This window comes from Syngnathus acus, chromosome 24 (assembly GCF_901709675.1).
Source record: "Syngnathus acus chromosome 24, fSynAcu1.2, whole genome shotgun sequence".
NCBI lineage: Eukaryota > Metazoa > Chordata > Actinopteri > Syngnathiformes > Syngnathidae > Syngnathus > Syngnathus acus.
Window position 1 is genome coordinate 1,304,153 of NC_051108.1, and position 17,639 is coordinate 1,321,791.

Sequence of the window (17,639 nt, forward strand, 5' to 3'; positions counted from 1 at the left end):
CCTTGCACGTATTCTAAAGGGCTACAATGTGTCAAATTCACACACAGGTCATCAGTGGCATTAAAAGGTATTGTCCAGTCTGTGTGCAGGTGTTCCTTTCCTGCACAGCTTCATTCCAGGCTGTGCAGAAGCTAGGGCTGCTAATTTATAGGCAGACAATGTCAATTGAAAGCGGGAGCTGCTCCGTATGCCCCCGACATTGGCTAATCCTAATCCTGACTGGCTCGTGTGCTGGGGAATCCTTTGAGCCCGTCGCCCCTGCGAAGTCTCCTGCAATGGAGGCCTCAAGAGCTTTGCCGTCTGGCACATGACAGCAAGTGCAAGTCTACACAAAGGCCCATCTAACTTTGTCATTGTCGTGTGGCTCCTCAGGTGTCTCAGCGCCATGGCAACGGCGGCATCTCCATTCCGGGAACATAGAATGTGGGCCGGAAACTTTCCAAAACAAACAAGTGCAACGGGGCGGAGATGCTCCAGGATGTCAACGGGCTGCCGGGTGGAGTCGGAGGCCCGCAGAGCCTAGGAAAGAGTCCGGAGAAAACATTTGCGGGCGCACCTGCGCTGCAGCCCGGACTGACTGTCTGACCTCTGACACACAAGGCTTCCTCAGCACCACGTTTTCTCCCCTTTCACATACTGCCGCCACGCTGATCCTTTACAACAACAAGCACCATATTTCACATTCCTGCTGTGGCACCATATAGACAATGTGAGCGCTCGTGGGTCAATAAGGCTGCAGCAAACTACGGCCAAGAGTAAATCTTTACAAGGATGATTAGCAAGGAAAAATGAGTAATAATCTGATTATTCTGTTCCAAGTCATGTGACTGATAGTTTATGTATTCTTCATACGTGTGCGTTTTGTGTGCATGGGTGATTATGGCCTTACAATAAAAAAGAAAGAATTTACAATTTAATTGATTTTGACGCAAATGACAATGGCATTACTCACAACAAAGTTGCTTTTTCTGCCCGATTTCTCCTAAAACTTGATTAGCTTTTGAAAGTTGTGATGTACAGATTTGACACGCAAATGAGTGACGTAAGTGTTTTACATATAAAAATATACACATATAATTTTGGATCAAGTGTCGGAACATTTGTGTCCTATACTTGTTCCTCTACGGAAATTCCTAGAGAGATGCAACCGGAAAAAGAAAGCCGTGATGCAACCGGATAAAGGAAGCCGTTCAAACCAAACATGGCGGCAAAAATGGACGCGCAAACTACAGAAGAGACAAACGAAGACTTCAGAGTGCGACTAACGTCTAAAAAACAAGTTGTCGAATATGTGCATCAATACAAAGACATTTTAAACAAAGCGCTGGACGGACAAACGGGAATTTCGGAGGACACTAAGCGACTTTTACTTGAGGAACTGCTGGCGGTGAGTTAGATGTGTTTACAAAAAAAAAAGCTAAAACTAACATTTTCCTACTTTTCTCTCGAATTTTTAATTGCAACTTGCAAGCATTTAATCGTAACTTTTGACTACTTACGTGGGAGCGTCCATACCTGCGTTTGTCCTGAAATACCCGGATGTTCAGGTTGATTGACGTATGTCAACATCGCCAAATTAATGCAACTTTATTGACAATAAGGGTAAAGCGTAAAAGATCCCAAAAGAATATTTCAGTTAAATCTAAAAAACGCGATATGTTGCTCTAAATTAAATAGTCATGACACGACATAATTCAATACTATGCAGAGACGAAAATATTGCTCTCCTACAGCTGAGCCACCAGGGGGCAGCATAAGCAGTACATTCAATGGTGAGGGCCAAAATGTGACAAGAGCAGCAAGACATTGAGCTTCAAACAGTAATAGAGTAAAACATTATTTATGATGTGTATTTATTTGACAAGATAAATTCTCCTTTCATTCTCGTTTTGAATGCGACTTATTTTCTGTGCAGGACTTTGAGGCTGCTGTTCATGCCAATGTGTTGGTGAACGGACAAACGTGGGAGCAGGCTCCACTTGACCAAGGTGACCAGTGCCAGGTGCAGCGTCGTCCATCCGGCGCACTAAAATGTCTCCTCTCTCCCAGATGAGGACGAGCTGCCTGAGCTGGAGAAGCGAATGGACGACGCTATCGTGGAGATGGCGCGGAAGCGACGCACGTTACCCCCGCAAATCCTGCGCTCAGCCGTGCGCACCCTCAAAGCGGAAAGGCGACTTGTGGTGGGTGCCACTCTGACTGCCTCCCTGTGGGGGGGGGGGGGGGGGGGGGGGCAGACATGTGACTGTCTGTCTTCTCACATTTTTCGTAGGACTTTTATGAAAAGCCAGTCAAAGCTCAGCAGATGCTCACAGAGCCTCAGACAGGTAACACACACACACATTCATGTACACACACTGTACAGCAAAACAACCTACTTGTGTTCTGCCATCAGAGAACTTGATGAAGGACTTGTCAGATCGGGCATCTGAACTGAAGGAACACGCCCAAGTCGTCAAGGTACAATACACACACACACACACATCCACACAGATGCATACCAACAATGTTTGTGTCTGTTCCAGTCCATCCAGACACTTCAGAATCAGGCCGAAGGCTTACTGGAGATAATTGGCATGAGGCACAGTCAGATGTCGTTGGAGGTGCACCAGGAAGTGTTCGGCAGCAGCCATTTGGGAGAAACTCCACCTGTTTGGCTAAATCACGTCGAGGGGAACAGCAAGTGGAAGAAGCAGTCGGTCCAACGAGACGTGGAGGATGTCCTGACCTCGGCGGGATACATACAACAAAAAGATATAATGAGTGGGAAGTGACAAGTTGGTTTTTGTTCAACTTTGGACTGATCGAGTGGGCCAAATCATGTAAAGACACATTGTTCATTATTCTACTTACGTTTGCAAAGCAACAACAACATGTCATGGAAATAATGATAATTAAAGTACATGAAGTCCACTGAGCAAACATGCCATTTTTGTGATTGTGTAGTTCACAGTTAAACCGCTAGGGGGCAGCAAATACAACGGAATCCAGATTTGACTTTTTTTCAAATCTACATGATTTTACTCATGACGAATAAACGATGGAAAAACCTACAGAACTTTGGTCTGATGCGTTATAGATATAAAAAAAATATCAACTGTTTTTAATCATGAAAATACTTCACGATGGATAAGACTTTTTGACAAATTGGTATTTTAATAACACCTTAACATTGGAAAGTTGCTTAATACTAATCAGTGTGCTAATATTAAAACATTCATTGATTTTTTAAAAAAAGTTACTATTTTTAATCAAACATAAACCTAACCTGACGAACATGTCCCAGTCTGTATGAAGGTCATTTTGAGGTCATCGCATGGCTTTTAATCTCGGTCACGGAACAGTGACACACTCCCACGCTTCCTCTTTGCGTCATGGTCATCTTGCAGATGTCAACGACGACGAAATGAAACGTTGGCGTTAAGAGAAACGGGAAGTAAGTGAACAGAGAGTTACATTCACGCATCATCGTTCTGACAAGTGCATGTGTGTGTCCTTTGACCTCATATTCGACACGTGCATGTGCGTGTCCTTTGACCTCATGTTAGACTCGTGTGAATTGCAGCCTGTCAATGTTTACTTGTAACAGGAAGTTTTAGAGGAGAGTGTCCATTCATTCGGATGTCTCAGGTGCAGGAAGGGCAAGAGACTATCGTGGCATGCTCGTGTGATTAAATAGTGTTATTGATCATAGGTAATGATATTGATTAACGTGAACTGTTCATGTGAATTATTTCGGACATTAATTAGGAAACAAATCATACGTAACACTCAAAAAATATATTTATATTATATATTTTTAATATTTATATCTGCTTTGCATTTGAAAATGATCCCGTTTTCAATATTCCCTGAAAATCACAATATCTCTGAGACCAGTCACGTGATATTGGGAGCAAATCCAAACAATTGATCTGACTCACCCTTGCAGGTACAAAGTTTGCAAAACGAGCTGAAAGGACACAGCCCAGCTGTCGCTGCATCCAGCTCCTCACATGTGCAAAAATAAAGCACTGCGAACTGTGGCTGGCTCCATGAACAGGAAATGACGTAGCAAGAAGCCAGTCACGTGCTTCTAACCCGAACAAGTGCACAACTATCCACGTTTTGAGCCGGAGAAAATAATTCCAACCTTTATCGCCATCAACATGTATTACAAATAACACCAAATTTCAACTTTTTAAATAAAATAAATAAAGACAAACAAATAAATAAATAAATTTTGTTTCACGCGTTTTTGTGGTTTGACAACAAACAACGTTTTATTCAACAAAGTGAAAAAGAAAACGTGCCGGTCTTTGACCGGCTACAGGTTGAACATTTTGGCTCAAAGCTCCCATGGTCACATGACCAAACAGTACAAAAGGAAGAAGTATAAAATAACATTTTGAGTAGCTTTGCCACACACACACACACATTCACACACACGCATGAAACAGTGTTTTACAAATGGAGACATATCGTACAAACAAAGACCTTTTAGTCGATATCGGTAGCTGTCGAGTTTTATGCTGTCGGAATCATTACGACTCACTCGGGACGCAACTTGTAAGGTCCTGAGTGATTACAACATGGGCAATTAGCAGCATTTTGACAGTTAACCGTCTGTCTTGAAATAAATAAACAATAATTTAAAACAATGACTTTTCTCACTCAGCTTCTTTGTGCATCGCTGAGCAGCAAGTAGTGGTGCAACAGTCACAGTGCTATCTAGTGGACATGGCACAAAAAGCAAAAGTGCTCCAGCTTGGCCTTGGACGGGAAAAGAACGATGAAAAGTCCAGTTTTCCATGCAGGCGACTTTGTCCAGTCAGCAGCTCGGGTTCGTGGGGTGAGGGGTCGGCCGTCCTCTGCGCCCCTTAGCAGCACTGAGGACCTCTCACAAAACATTTCCGTGTTCTTGTGGGGCTAGTCAGGAGAATTTTGGAAATATTCCAAATGGTAAACGTTCCACAGGTCCCTCATCTTGTGGCCAAGGACACAATGGAGGGAGGGACTGCAGGGGCTGTCGTTTAAAGCTGAATATTGACATACAAGTATTTTGCAGGGTCTGGTCACATGGAGACCGAACACTGGACGTGGTCCAGGCTGAGGAGGTTGCCGGCGTCCAGTTCCTGGGTGCTGGCAAACAGGGAGCCGGCGGCGTCCTGGATGGTAAAGAGGGAGGTGGTTGGGCTCTCCTGGAGGTGGCGCATGAAGAGGTCGGCCGTTTCCTGGTCTGGGGTGCACCCGTTGTGGGCGCGGACGATGCAGGTGGGACGGTGCTGGTTGAGCATGTAGGACAGGTGCTGCTTCTGTTGGTTCAGAGTTTTGATCTGAGCTTTCAGGCTGATGTTGACGCTCTCCAGCTTCTCAGACTCCTGCAAACACAAAATGGAGGCCAGACGCCGTTAGCTAGGGCTGCCCCATCAATGCTATACCGATGCGCCTCAGGTATTAGCACGAAGCTAACGGACGGTCCAAAGATTTGCCGTCAAAGTGTCTCGACACACTGTTGCCATCATTTGTCACGATTTTTTATTTCTTTCAAAATTGAAAGCGTGACGAGAAAAGAAGACGCGGCCGACAGTAAGGTCAAAACGTACCAGCAGCAAATATTCCGTCCTGTCCTTCTTCTTTTTGCGGCATTTGGCGGCGGCGGCCTTGTTGTTCTCTCGCCTTCGCTTCCTCCTGTCTGCCTCGGTCTGCGACCGCTGTTGTCATGACAACATGTCATTGAAAAACTTCATTTCACAACAATCAGTTGTGCAAACTTTTCACATTAAAACACGAATTGATTGCTACAAGAGCTAATAAAAGCTACATGACAGCACCAAAAAGCGACTAACCTGCGACTTCCCCCCGGTGCTGAAATCCGAGCAGGAGCTGGCGCCGTCCGAGCTGCCGTCGGCGAGTGCGGCCAGACTGGACCGGCGCTCGGCGCCGGTCGTCAAGTGACTTAGGTCGTCCAAGGAGAGCGAGCCCGGCGGGGACAGACGCGGGACCGGCGACGGGCGCGGGACCGACGCCGAACAGCTGACATCGGCCAGCGTCGGACGTGAGTTCTGCAGCATGAGCCTGCAAAAAAAAAGTCCTATTTAGTAGGGTATTGTGATCATTTGTTGGCGCCCCCTAGTGGTACGTGAATGAATCACGACCGATGTACAGTTCAGTTGTAGTTCACTTAAGTAAAACACATTTAAACTAAATGTAGTAAAGGAAAATAAAACAAATAAGTGCTTTATTTTCTCATTTTAAGTAATGTTAATGTTTAAGGAACAGATTGTACTTTTTCAATATCAAACTCAGGTTTGCTTTGAGATGAACACTTGGTTTCAAATGTTGGACTACTGAATGAGCTGCTCCTTTTATAATGAATACACTTACGGAATCAAAATCATGTCTGGAATTTATCACTGCTGAATTTTTGGGGGGTTTGTGGTGAGGTGCTGAGGTCGGCTCGGAATTTCACGAGAAGTGAAACATTGTGTAACATTGTGAGTCTTTTGACACAAGCGGTGCTATATCAAAAGAACATTATTTTCAGTTTGGTTCTTATCAAAATAATAAGTGGGATTTTTACGAGTGGGCAAGTCCAAATGAACAAAATGATTTCACTAATGAACACGTAAACATACGCGCGTATGATGCAATGTAAAAAAAAAAAAAAAAAGCAGTTCAAAAAGTTCGAAACGGAGCAACTTGAGTCAAATACGTGAAAGTGTCGACATTTTCCTTCCTATTCCGAGTCAACTTTCTTTTTGGATCACTTTCGCCTTTGTAGGTGCTTTACGCTTCAAAGTGAGAAAAGCGAAATTTTGAACAAAGAAGAAAAGGCCACAAAACAATAGTAAAGCTCAAGAAAATAACAACATAACCAAGCCGAATATTCCAGAAGTCAACTTACGTGCGTCAAGAGCGAAGTTGGTGAGAAGAGTCGCCGGCTGGTGCGCGTGAGTGTTGAGCCGATCCGGGTTGCGTCACGCTTATATCCACCCAGGCGCTCCTCAGGGGGCGGGGCTTAGTGACGTCAAAACCGCTGCGTCATGATGCAATCCGCTCAAGAGCGACTTTTTCTTTCAGATCGCAACTGAAAGAACTTTAGTCTTGAAATATGACAAATCCGTTCACTTATTAAATGACAACTTAATATTCGAACATTATTATTGACGCTTTATTCAGTTTCTCCTTTTGTAAAATGACTTACCTTACTTATATTATAAACATTACAGTGGTCATATTAAGATTGTTTTTCTCTTCGGGTCATATTTGGAGTGCAAAGTCCACCCAAATGAGAATATGATATAGAGGATTTATAAAAATCTGTCCGAGAAGATCGGGAAGGCGTGTCGGGGTGTTTTGCTTTCCATCCGCTTTTATTTGTTGAATTCTTCTGATGCCGTTTTGCTCTTGTGTGTGCGTAATACGGGCGGGCGGGTGTTTCCCTGCCTGCCTGCCGGGCTCAGCTGCTACTTGGCCTGCCAACATTCCACTGGCATCAAGCGCTTGCATCAGGAAAAGAAAGTGACACGAGAGTGACTCCACTTTTTGTCGGGTGCCTTATTATTAGAAGCCGACAAACCGTGCGTGCGTGTGTGCTAATAATACAAACTGATCTACGACGTCTTCATTTAGCTGCACTGTCACACACACGTCACGTATACACACATACACAATTAGGCAAGTATTTTTTCAGATTCACTCTTCGACTCACTGACACTGTGCGGAAACTTCTAGAACTTAAAAACTCATTTGACACAACGACAAGAGAAAATGGACAAAGATGGTGAGTCGCTGTCCACCTGCCGCAGTATAGCGCCAACTACTGCTCAATTTGTTTGGCCAAAAGTATCGGTGACTGGGATTGGCAGCTTTCACGAGTATCCAATACTTTAAAAGAAGTCATTTACATTCAAATAAAGAAAAAAAATAAGTAAAGAGATTTTAAAACTAGCCGACGGGACCGCTTGAATAGCAGTTGGGAATTTGGGTAAAGTGATTAATGATGAGAAAGGTCAAAGGGCAAATCCTGCGTTGTCACGTCATTCAAACAAATAAGCAAAACTAGTCGTTATGGAAACGCGCTCACAGCTTTGGTGAACTTTGAACTGGTTTCACTTTCCTTATGACACCGCGCTCATTTCGTCACAGGGATTTTGGGAGAAGAAAAAGTGAAAGCCTTCTGCCATCACTTCTCAATTATGATCTAACGACAAGACAAAGAAGTGACATCAGTCACTTTACGGGATGGAGGTGACAAGGGAGTCACGTTTTATACAAATACACCCTTCCTCAAAATGTCAGCATAAATGTGATTTTTATTTGCTCAATCAAAAATGTGTTTTTAAATGATCCTCAATAAATCAAACAATTTATTGTAGCCCACCGGCGTGAAGCGTGTGCCGGTACCGGCGTTATTATTTCATGGGCACATCCGAGAGGTGATGTCATGCGCCGGTGACGCCACCTCTTCCGGGAAGCGGCGGATCTTCCGCTGCATCCCCCCCATGCTCCTAACAATCCCGCATCTTCCTCATTACGGCCAATCCGGGAAATCAAGCTTCACGGCACCGGGCTCTTCCTTCCTTCCTTCCACCTCCCCGTGCCAACAGTCACAATAGAGAGAGAGAGCGAGCGAGAGAGGGCGAGAGAACGAAAGAGAAGGATAACGTTGGTTTGAACAGCTTCCGATGACATGAACTCATGTGCGTTGGCCCTATTCAAATAAATAAATGTAAAATAATTGATATTACTCCTTACAATAAAATATCAAAATGATAATAATAATAAGCATTCGAATCAAATGGCACAGTGAGGTATTGCGTTGGCATCATGTGACTTGACTGACAATTCCTGACATTTCTCACCAAAACAAATGACGACGATTGCTCGAGAATGTAGACGGACGGGTTGGGAAACCTCAGTTGGCCTCCAACATTTAAGTGACGCCACCTATCAAGTTTTCAATTTGAATACGAGACCAAATAAGGTCGCAAGATGCTTGTTGGTGTATCACTCCACACCAAAGTCGTCTTGAAATGAAATGATGAGGTTGGTTTTGATTGACTAATTAAATACTCTTGGGGTTTTTTTTCAGGCTTGGGAATTGCACACGGATTGGAAATTCCAATTTGGGGTTTTTGTTTTGGGTATACAAAAGAGCAGAGCTAAATATAAAGGCAAATAAAAGGTCAGATTCCTCGCAATTGGGGAGGGGGCAAGTGTTTGGGTCGGTTTCATCACAGAAAGGTCAATAAGAAAACATTCCGGCCAGGATTCCCAGACTGGACCGGCGTGGCGTCACACATTCTTCTGCCTCCATGTGTGTGTGTGGGGGGGTATATTTACATGATGTGTACACACACACGTGCGTGCACAAACACACTCATGTACACATTGTGTGCCCTCCTTTTGGCACGGGGCCATAAAAAAAGCATCAAGAGCTGAGAATATGGCATGATGCAAAAAGGCATGACGTCATCCGGCACGGGATTGGGTAATGGCACAATCACATGACTACGCATACGCTTGGCTGCTAACATAGCAATACTGTTTGTGTGCTCAGGTGAGATGACCTCACCACAGTCTTGAGTCCGAGTGAGCTCAGCTGGCATCATCCAGAAAGCCTAATGAGGGATTGACCCCCCCCCGTCTCCCCCATCCTCCCCTCCGCCAAGCAGCACAGGCTGCTCTCAGCCAATGGGGTGGCAGCCTACGCCACGCTCAATAATGCAGGAATCCGCCGCTAGCGCGTGCGGGACGTTTGGGGGGGGTGGGTGCGAGATAACAGTATGATGACGGATGATGTCATCGCACCACACGCCCACTCGTGTGGCCGTAATTTGTGACTCAGCGGGATTACAAGCAGAGAAGAAATCAACCCAGCCACGTCACATCTTACTGGCAACCAGGATTTGCTTGGTCTCGTGCAATCTCGCCCAAATATAACATTTCAATGAACACTAAGGCAGATGATTGTCTTTCTTGCACACACGACCTTTTACCCTTTTCGGTGTGGTGCTAACTACTGGCAAGGAAGACTAACTCAATGGCAGATTTTGGTTTCGCCTTAAGTATCGGTGGCGTGTATCAGCATCTTTCACGACTACCTGATACCTTAAAATAAGTCCACTATTAGCTCGATACCAATATCAGGACGACTATTCCAATGAAATATTGTTTATATATATATATATATGATACGGAATATTTTGGCATTGAATGAAAATCGTTTGGAAACATGGCAGAAATTGACGACATCATCCCCACTGGCACCGCTTCGCTGTGTCGAAACTTCCATTCATGGAAAGACAACGAAAAGCACACGCGGAATGTTTGAACAGGTGATTTGACTGGTTGCCAGGTCAACAATGACAGCAAAGACGCTGATGAAGAGGAAAATGAACAAGATGATGACGACAGGCCGAAGGATGGAAAAGTTCAAAGAAGAAAAGTTTTTGTTCTTGAAAGCGGCAGGTTAAACATATTTTTGTCTTGGTGTCTTCCACGCCCTAAACAGCGTTGATTAGGAAACAGGGTCGGATTTCCATGCGCCAAGCATGGAAAGAAAAAGTGTGCTTTTGCGTCATCCTGACTCAGCATTTTTCCTTTCCAACTGTGGTATAAAAGTTGTCAACTCTATAAGGTAGCCTACAATGCCTTTATACCTAATGTGTAATATTCAATGAATTTCATATCCAATTTTCAATATTAATTATTAGTTGTGATGCGACGATGCGGGATCCACCTAATATAGTATAAATCCATCATATTTCATTTAAAAATCTAGAATGATGACATTAATTAAGAACTCATCATCTCGTCATACCAAGTAATGATTTTCCCCAGGATTAGTCCAACAGGGTGTTCCATATGTACAACAGCGACCTCTGTTGGCAGGACCACCAAAAGGTTTTAGCAAAGTCTAACAAGTGGATGTTTTGGGTTGCAATTATCATTTATCAGCAGAGAACTTAGTTCTATAAAATTAGTTTTATAAAATAACACACCTGGTAAATCTTCTAATAATATTTCTTCTTTATTGATATTAATTCCTTCTCCCTGCATGGCGTCTGAGACTAATTCTGCGGCATCTTAAGTCAATCGTCACCACTTAAAAGTCCAAGCGGCCATTTGGTTGATGGCGTGATGTGTCCTCACGTGAAACCACGCGGGTGAGGAGAAACAAAATGGCGGCCGCGTGTCCCACTTACCTGCCGCCTCTGCCAGGGCGTCAAAATACAGTGCATGTCGTAATCCACCACGGGTCGATTTAAAAGAAAGAAAAAAAAAAAAAGTTGGTCCTTGGAGTCCTACTGGCGCACTTCCTGTGGCGTGCTGAAGCTGTCGTACACGTTGGCGGCAAACTCCTTCACGTCGTCGTTCAGCAGAAGCTCCTGAAGGATGACGAGTGGAACTTTAGTTTGTCCATTTTCTAGCTTGCTACCCTGTGTGATGATGCTGATGATGATTGTTACCTGAGCAAAGTGTCCCGGTGTCTCGCTGCAGATGGTGTTGATCTGACCGTTGACGATGGGGATGATCTTGGCCAGCGGAAGACTGACGGTCAACAGACTGAACATCCCAAAGAGCACGAGGCAGGATTAGACGCCAATCCGACCTGTGCGCGCACACACACGGAAACTAACCTGTGAGGGTCGGCGTTGTGGGCGGAGTCACCAGGCGGCGGGTGGAAGAACTGCGCCAGGTTGTCGAGGAGACGGGCGAATCCTCGCTGCAGGCACGTGGTCAACACCGCGCTGAAGTCAGGACTGAACACACAAACGACAGCGTCAACACGCGGGTTTGCTCGCTGGCAAGATGGGCTGGCTACCTGTCCATCATGTCTCTGGTTTCGTTAAGCAGGCGGATGGTCAGGACGTCGCTCTCCGTCAGACCACAAGCCTGAACGTCATTCCACGAGGCGGCATCTTGGTAAGTCGCTTTGCTTTGGGACAAGAAAAAAGAAAAACCGGACCTGATCGGCGAGGGCGTTGTCGTCGTCGGCCATCATGTAAGAGGAGAGCGGGCGGCAAGACTCCACCTCGGCGCGGATCCAATTAAGGTGTTGCTCCAACTCCGCCAGACTCAAACTTTGCTTCAGACACATGCTGCGTACACACGTTGCGCAATCGAGTGTGTGTCAGTGCACAATGTTTGTGTGTGTTTCTTCTTACCCGTCCAAGGAGTTCTGCACCGACTTCTTCACGACGGAGATCAAGTGTGTCAAACCTAGACGCACACAATTTGATTGAGACCTAAAAAAAGTTGCTTGTGAATTTTTTTCATTACCATCGCCGAGGAGATGTTGAATACTGGACAAGTACTGCTGCTGGACCTCGGGTGGCGCTTGAGGAGTCTGACAACACACGCACACATGTTCAACTTTTCTGTTTCTAGGGATTTGTACCCTTCTCAGCACGTTGCTCACCGAAGCGGGCTTGCCCACAGAGTTGTCCAGGTAGAGGTAGCCTCCGATGATGTTGAGCTGGATCCTCAGAAGGACCACCAGCATGCAGGTGCTGTACACGGACACCAGGCTGCGCGTGAAACCTGACGCACGGGACGCCGCCAAATGAGCTCAAGAAATGCCAGCAGAGAGTCACAAGTGCCACTTACTGATGATCTTCAAATCCTCCCAGATGTCCATTTTGTTGGCCGGCCTGTCGAGTTGGGGAGAAGATTGCAAATGTCAGCAGGTTCTACATCAAAGTCTGTTTGGGCTTTGCTACTCTGCAACACACTGGCCTGTTTTTTAGGATGGCGGTGAGGCTTTCCGAGTTGAGCTGGTTGACGATGGCTTCTCTCAGCGGAGGCAACATCGACAAAACTGAAACACACACACATAAAACACATCTTAACAACTTTACCGCTTTGACTTTTGATTGACTTCCTCACCGGTCATGTTGCACGTTCTCTGGTTGCTCTCAAAGTGGTATTGACGTCTGGCCAGAGCGATGTACTCAATGGCCTCCTTCTCTTGGAGCTCCCTGATCTTGGATCGGGCATATTTGCCCAGGAAATAGACACCTAGTGGGAGGGCAGAATCATATATTGACAAAAACACAATCATGTATTAACGAATTGAAAACCCTAACACAACAAGGAAGATAATGAGCATGCCAATGGAAAGTATTGGAAAGTATTAAGTACATATTAACAATCAAAACGATCGTCCTATTGGACTATAACCAAATGTCAAGACGACTCAGCTACTCATTCACCAGAGTGTAGCATTAGCACGCAGGCTAATAGTTTCTACTGTACATACCTCCGACTACAGCTCCGGTGAAGATAAATTTCCTCTTGTGACGCTTCACAAAATTCCAAACGGACGAAAACATGCTCGCACGCCGAGGAATGGCCAGCGGTATAATCCGTACATTTATCTTTGGACGCGGTGTTGGAGCAACATGTTCACGATACCATGAGTGTCAAGTCTTCCGCTCGGTTAGCAGCATGCTAACTGTCAACAGCGTACCCGGAAGTGGTATCTGACGTAGGCGGAGAAAAGCGGCGAAGAAGAACTGAATGAAAAAAGTTAAGACAATTTTAATATTAATTATAACTAACTTTTTTCTAATAGTGTAATTTGTGAGGTAACGATTGAATAAAATGATTGAATAAAAACCACTACAAAGAATATTGAAGAACTTAATCGGGTCCGTCCAATATTATCTTCCCCCGTCTGTGCAGCTTCCGGATCTTGTACGCCCTGCAACAGAGCACATTGAACTGGGAGTTGTTGTTTTTAAAATATTTAGTACCCTGCAACAATGTAGTTTTAGAAAGCTTATGCGAGGTTGCCATAGCAATGGAGGACGCGTGCTTTAAAGGTGCTTTTTATCCGACCGATGAGGAAGTTGCAAAATGGATGGATCGCGCTTTTGACATGGTGACTTAACTGAGTCTTAAAACGTGATTTAAGTATTTATTGATCGTATGTGTGGTTGTGCATGCGTGCAGGCCAAAGAGGCTTTGAACAATGGGGAAGTTCCGGTGGGATGTCTGCTGGTCTACAAAGACCAAGTGGTCGGGAAAGGACGGAACGAAGTCAACGAAACCAAAAATGTAGGCAAAGGACTTTAAATCGCCCCCTTTTCACAAATTCCTCCCCATTTATTAAATATGAAGCTGTTTTAATTTGTGACTACTGTGCGTGTGTTTGAGGCCACCCGGCACGCAGAGATGGTGGCCCTGGATGAGCTCCTGGATTGGTGTTGCCATGGCAACCGGGATGCGAGGAGCGTGTGCGAGCAGACCGTTTTGTACGTCACAGTAGAGCCGTGCATCATGTGCGCCGCTGCGCTCCGCATTATGAGTATCCTTCGCTCAGTGGTCACTAAATGTGTTCAAATTCCAAACCTTGTCAAATTCTTGACTGTGCGGTGGACATTCCGGTGGTGGCGTATGGCTGCAGGAACGAGCGCTTTGGAGGCTGTGGCTCCGTCCTGGATGTTTCTTCAGCTGAGCTGACTCATACGGGAAGCTCCTTCAAGGTAACTTGCAAGTTACCATGTAGACACATGCGCATGTGGGTGACAATTCAGGTGCGTGCGTGCAGTGCGTGACAGGCCACAGAGCGGACGAAGCTGTGGAGATGTTGAAGATGTTCTACAAGCAGGAGAACCCCAATGGTCAGCATCAAACAGACAAAGTAAAATCATGCACATCAATTTGAAACTATTTTCTTTTCCAGCCCCCAAACCCAAAACCAGGAAGGAGTGAGACAGATGATGTTCTGTTTATCTTCCGTTTTTTTTCTTCTTACTCTTCAGGATACTTCTAATAAAATCTAAATAATCGAGTTGCATGTTTGAAACGCGAACACTGAATATCTTGCCAACAGGGGGCGCAAGCGATTAACTTTATTTTGAGCATGGAACTAAACAAGGCTCTGAACAACTTGATGGATTTATTGTTCAAGTTGATGACGTGACTCATCATTCAAGTTAAATACAGTAGTTTAGTCAGAACCTGGTCCATTAAATAGAGGTTATGTGTAGATTCAGCATCCTATAAGATTTTTTTTACCTTCACCAAGCAAAAAACAAACAAACTTGTAACTTGACCTGTTTGGATGTGTACCATCTTGCCAAAGCATCCCCACAAGAAGAAAGGCGTCATGTAACCTAATCCAATAAGTAACCTGTATTATGCAACTGGGTCAATGTGCTGGATACTCAGTAGCGCCCTCTACAGTTCAATGTCTCCTCAAGGCTTTGCACTGCACAAGATGAAAATGTCAAGAGTTTTGGGAAGGCCTCATCAGGACTTTTAATAAGAGTCAGTTGGAGACACACTCCAGTAGTGGGTAGAGTGGCTGGCTTGCAGTCGAAAGGTTCTGGGTTTGAATCTCATTTGATTTCTGACTGGGTTCCGGTCATCTTTTATCCAGGGGCTCCCACATAAAATGGTGGCGAGGTCCATCAACATGCGAGGACGTCATGACAGAATATGACCTTTCGCTTGACATGTGACTCGGTGTGCTTTCAAGAAGATTCGTTTTGACGTATCCGTGTGCGCACTGCTTTGGTGAGATTAAAAAAAAAAAAAAAGTACAAAAGTGGGCGTCCAGTTTCCCATTTTCAGGCTTGTTGGTGTTGATGGAGTTCAAAGGTCACAGCGCTGCAATCCTGCTGTCTGGGTGGGCGGAGCTTGACGTGACCTCAGGTGTGACTCCACTGGCTCTCACAACTCAAGATCATTCACATTTGATCTTTGCTAGAGGAGGAGGCGGGATTTTAAATCGATTCAGTGTGTGCGTGCGTGTGTGTTTATACCTGGGTGCGGTTGATACCAGATGTAGCTGTTAAGTATTTCTCCAAGCAAGTAGAAGATGCAAATGACGGCAGTGAGCACCGTGAAGAAGACGAGGCGGGCGAGCGGCGTGATGCGCTCCAGGACAGGGTACACCCACATGCCCGTCATCTGCTGTACCCAGCAAGTCCTGCACAAACAAAAGAAGGTCAGCGGCAGACACGTGGCGGAAGCCAAATGAACGAGGACGTCGGCACCAGAGGATGTAGCCCACGCCGAAGCAGCAGACGGCCACCAGGCCGCAAGACCTGCTGGGGTAGCGATGGTGGGTGGTGCGCATCTCGATGATGATGAACGGCAGCACGGTAGTGTGCTGAAAGGGAGGAGCCAAAAATGCGAATGCTAAAGATTCTAAACTCGTGTGAAAACTCACCATGCCATGGTTGAGCCACTGAGGGATGAAGTTGTCCAGCAGTTTGGGGTAGACCAGCTCTCTGTCGTAAAGGTACAGACTCCAGAAGGTGAACACTACAAACTGAGAAGCCACAAAAACAACATTAAGGCACGCCAATATAGGCAATTCATAGCGGATGGAAAAAAAAAATAAAAAAAGTGACTCTGCCATTGGACATGCTCACCGCTCCGACAGGGAAGGCCAGGACGGCCATTATCCAGTCCCTCAGGCCAATCAGCTTCCTGAGCTGCCGCTCCTGCTCGCGGTTTTCGCCGGCTTTGGTCAGCAGACTGGAGACGTCGATCAAAACGCACAGGGCGAAGAACACCGCCTGGATCACCTGCGGAAAAATGGAACAGGAGCGGGAGACAATAAATGATGGTATGTAGGTAGGCAATATTTTTTGAATTATTTGTGCATTGGAAAAAACATGATGCATTGCGAAATCATATGAATATGAGATGCAGATCCAGCAGTATGTGTGAAAAAAAAAACAATTGGAACGACCGGTGGACATCCACACAATAAAGCTGTCAATAAAGTTTAGAGCACCAGATGTAAGCTTAGCATGACAGAGTCGAGGAACCATCAAGCGGCCCAGTGAAGAGAAAAACAATCCCTGTATTGTTCGGGCGCAGCCCGTGTGAGTGTGCATTGTTTTCACAAGCTAGTGAGAACAGAGGTCGTGTTTATTTGCACTTATCATGATGCTGTCACGCACTAAATTGAATTTGACATCACTCAAAAGTTGTGCTCGGAGGCTGACACAACCTGGGACAACATTGGAGAAAATAAAAGTCATGAATGAAAGGGAAGCGTCTCGTTCTTTATCTTCTACATGAGCTGTAAGGTGGGTGGCTACCATGCTAGCTCGTATGTTAGCCAACTAGCAGGACGGTGTGCAAAGCAAGGAGGATGTGCGTTCATGGCCTCATCCTTCCCTGCGACAGCCGCATCAGCACCCCAGGTCAGAGACAAAGACCTGCTCAACCTCACTTTGTTGCATCAAAATGGCCAAAAAACGCGCTTTGGATTGAGTAGCGACGGCTAAACTAGCCGCGCCCGAAGCCGAGAAAGCCGAACTGAGTCGAGAAGAGCCGAGTCTCACCAGGTCGATGAAGGTAAGGAACTTCCAGCTGCCCCCGTAGGTCTGGTGCGCCGGCATGTCCAGAGCCTTGTAGTGGCATAGGATGGAGAAGTAGGAGAGCAGGATGGCCACGCGGAGGACCTGCGACGGGATGAGCGCCATGATGATACCCGCAAATCTCGGCTCGCTTTCGCCCTCTCCTCGCCCCCTTTTTTCTTCTTTTGTGGCACCTGACACCCCTCGGGTGTCTAGTTGGGGGTCGTGCCTGATGCGGTTTTTGAGCGTCTGCGCTGCCCGCTGTCTAGTCCTCCCCTCCTCGCTCTTGCCTGCCCCCCCGTGGTGAAAAAGGTGTAGTTGCAC

The 17,639-nt window shown here is 45.8% G+C and overlaps 5 protein-coding genes and 1 long non-coding RNA gene across 11 annotated transcripts; 2 read left to right on the forward strand and 4 right to left on the reverse strand.

The window, feature by feature from the left end:
* The first annotated feature begins 1,157 nt into the window (after positions 1–1,157).
* Positions 1,158–2,982, forward strand: nsl1 (NSL1 component of MIS12 kinetochore complex). 2 transcript variants are annotated; one of them, XM_037245581.1, is made up of 6 exons: positions 1,158–1,387; positions 1,916–1,988; positions 2,050–2,183; positions 2,273–2,327; positions 2,396–2,460; positions 2,535–2,982. In XM_037245581.1, exons 1-6 carry the CDS (start codon positions 1,202–1,204, stop codon positions 2,772–2,774), a joined length of 753 nt encoding a protein of 250 aa, XP_037101476.1. In that variant the 5' UTR covers positions 1,158–1,201; the 3' UTR covers positions 2,775–2,982. The 2 variants fall into 2 exon arrangements, with proteins under 2 accessions (XP_037101476.1, XP_037101475.1); XM_037245580.1 differs by having other exon boundaries at positions 1,159–1,387; positions 2,526–2,982.
* LOC119118478 lies at positions 1,837–4,025 on the reverse strand. 3 transcript variants are annotated; one of them, XR_005096722.1, is made up of 4 exons: positions 3,924–4,025; positions 2,506–2,723; positions 2,379–2,433; positions 1,837–2,207 (listed from the first exon to the last, which is right to left on the reverse strand). It is a non-coding gene; the product is annotated as an uncharacterized LOC119118478 (long non-coding RNA). The 3 variants fall into 3 exon arrangements; XR_005096723.1 differs by lacking the exon at positions 3,924–4,025 and adding an exon at positions 3,274–3,772 and having other exon boundaries at positions 2,506–2,728; XR_005096724.1 differs by lacking the exon at positions 3,924–4,025 and adding an exon at positions 3,269–3,772 and having other exon boundaries at positions 2,506–2,728.
* A 209-nt stretch (positions 4,026–4,234) lies between these two features.
* On the reverse strand, positions 4,235–7,037 carry atf3 (activating transcription factor 3). Its single transcript, XM_037244699.1, has 4 exons — positions 6,887–7,037; positions 5,829–6,057; positions 5,586–5,693; positions 4,235–5,360 (listed from the first exon to the last, which is right to left on the reverse strand). Exons 2-4 carry the CDS (start codon positions 6,051–6,053, stop codon positions 5,055–5,057), a joined length of 639 nt encoding a protein of 212 aa, XP_037100594.1. The 5' UTR covers positions 6,054–6,057; positions 6,887–7,037; the 3' UTR covers positions 4,235–5,054.
* A 3,957-nt stretch (positions 7,038–10,994) lies between these two features.
* pex3 (peroxisomal biogenesis factor 3) lies at positions 10,995–13,446 on the reverse strand. 2 transcript variants are annotated; one of them, XM_037244698.1, is made up of 12 exons: positions 13,250–13,446; positions 12,877–13,008; positions 12,727–12,808; positions 12,598–12,641; positions 12,410–12,531; positions 12,271–12,337; positions 12,156–12,210; positions 11,957–12,089; positions 11,813–11,883; positions 11,628–11,750; positions 11,457–11,538; positions 10,995–11,375 (listed from the first exon to the last, which is right to left on the reverse strand). In XM_037244698.1, the coding sequence occupies exons 1-12, from the start codon at positions 13,320–13,322 to the stop codon at positions 11,292–11,294; spliced, it is 1,068 nt and encodes a 355-aa protein (XP_037100593.1). In that variant the 5' UTR covers positions 13,323–13,446; the 3' UTR covers positions 10,995–11,291. The 2 variants fall into 2 exon arrangements, with proteins under 2 accessions (XP_037100593.1, XP_037100592.1); XM_037244697.1 differs by having other exon boundaries at positions 11,457–11,553.
* Positions 13,447–13,657: 211 nt separating this feature from the next.
* On the forward strand, positions 13,658–15,521 carry adat2 (adenosine deaminase tRNA specific 2). Its single transcript, XM_037245204.1, has 6 exons — positions 13,658–13,873; positions 13,945–14,049; positions 14,149–14,299; positions 14,371–14,477; positions 14,543–14,615; positions 14,678–15,521. The coding sequence occupies exons 1-6, from the start codon at positions 13,793–13,795 to the stop codon at positions 14,704–14,706; spliced, it is 546 nt and encodes a 181-aa protein (XP_037101099.1). The 5' UTR covers positions 13,658–13,792; the 3' UTR covers positions 14,707–15,521.
* Positions 14,878–17,611, reverse strand: aig1 (androgen-induced 1 (H. sapiens)). 2 transcript variants are annotated; one of them, XM_037245203.1, is made up of 6 exons: positions 17,301–17,609; positions 16,377–16,532; positions 16,172–16,273; positions 15,996–16,111; positions 15,762–15,928; positions 14,878–15,702 (listed from the first exon to the last, which is right to left on the reverse strand). In XM_037245203.1, the coding sequence occupies exons 1-6, from the start codon at positions 17,439–17,441 to the stop codon at positions 15,683–15,685; spliced, it is 702 nt and encodes a 233-aa protein (XP_037101098.1). In that variant the 5' UTR covers positions 17,442–17,609; the 3' UTR covers positions 14,878–15,682. The 2 variants fall into 2 exon arrangements, with proteins under 2 accessions (XP_037101098.1, XP_037101097.1); XM_037245202.1 differs by having other exon boundaries at positions 15,762–16,111; positions 17,301–17,611.
* Positions 17,612–17,639: the final 28 nt, after the last annotated feature.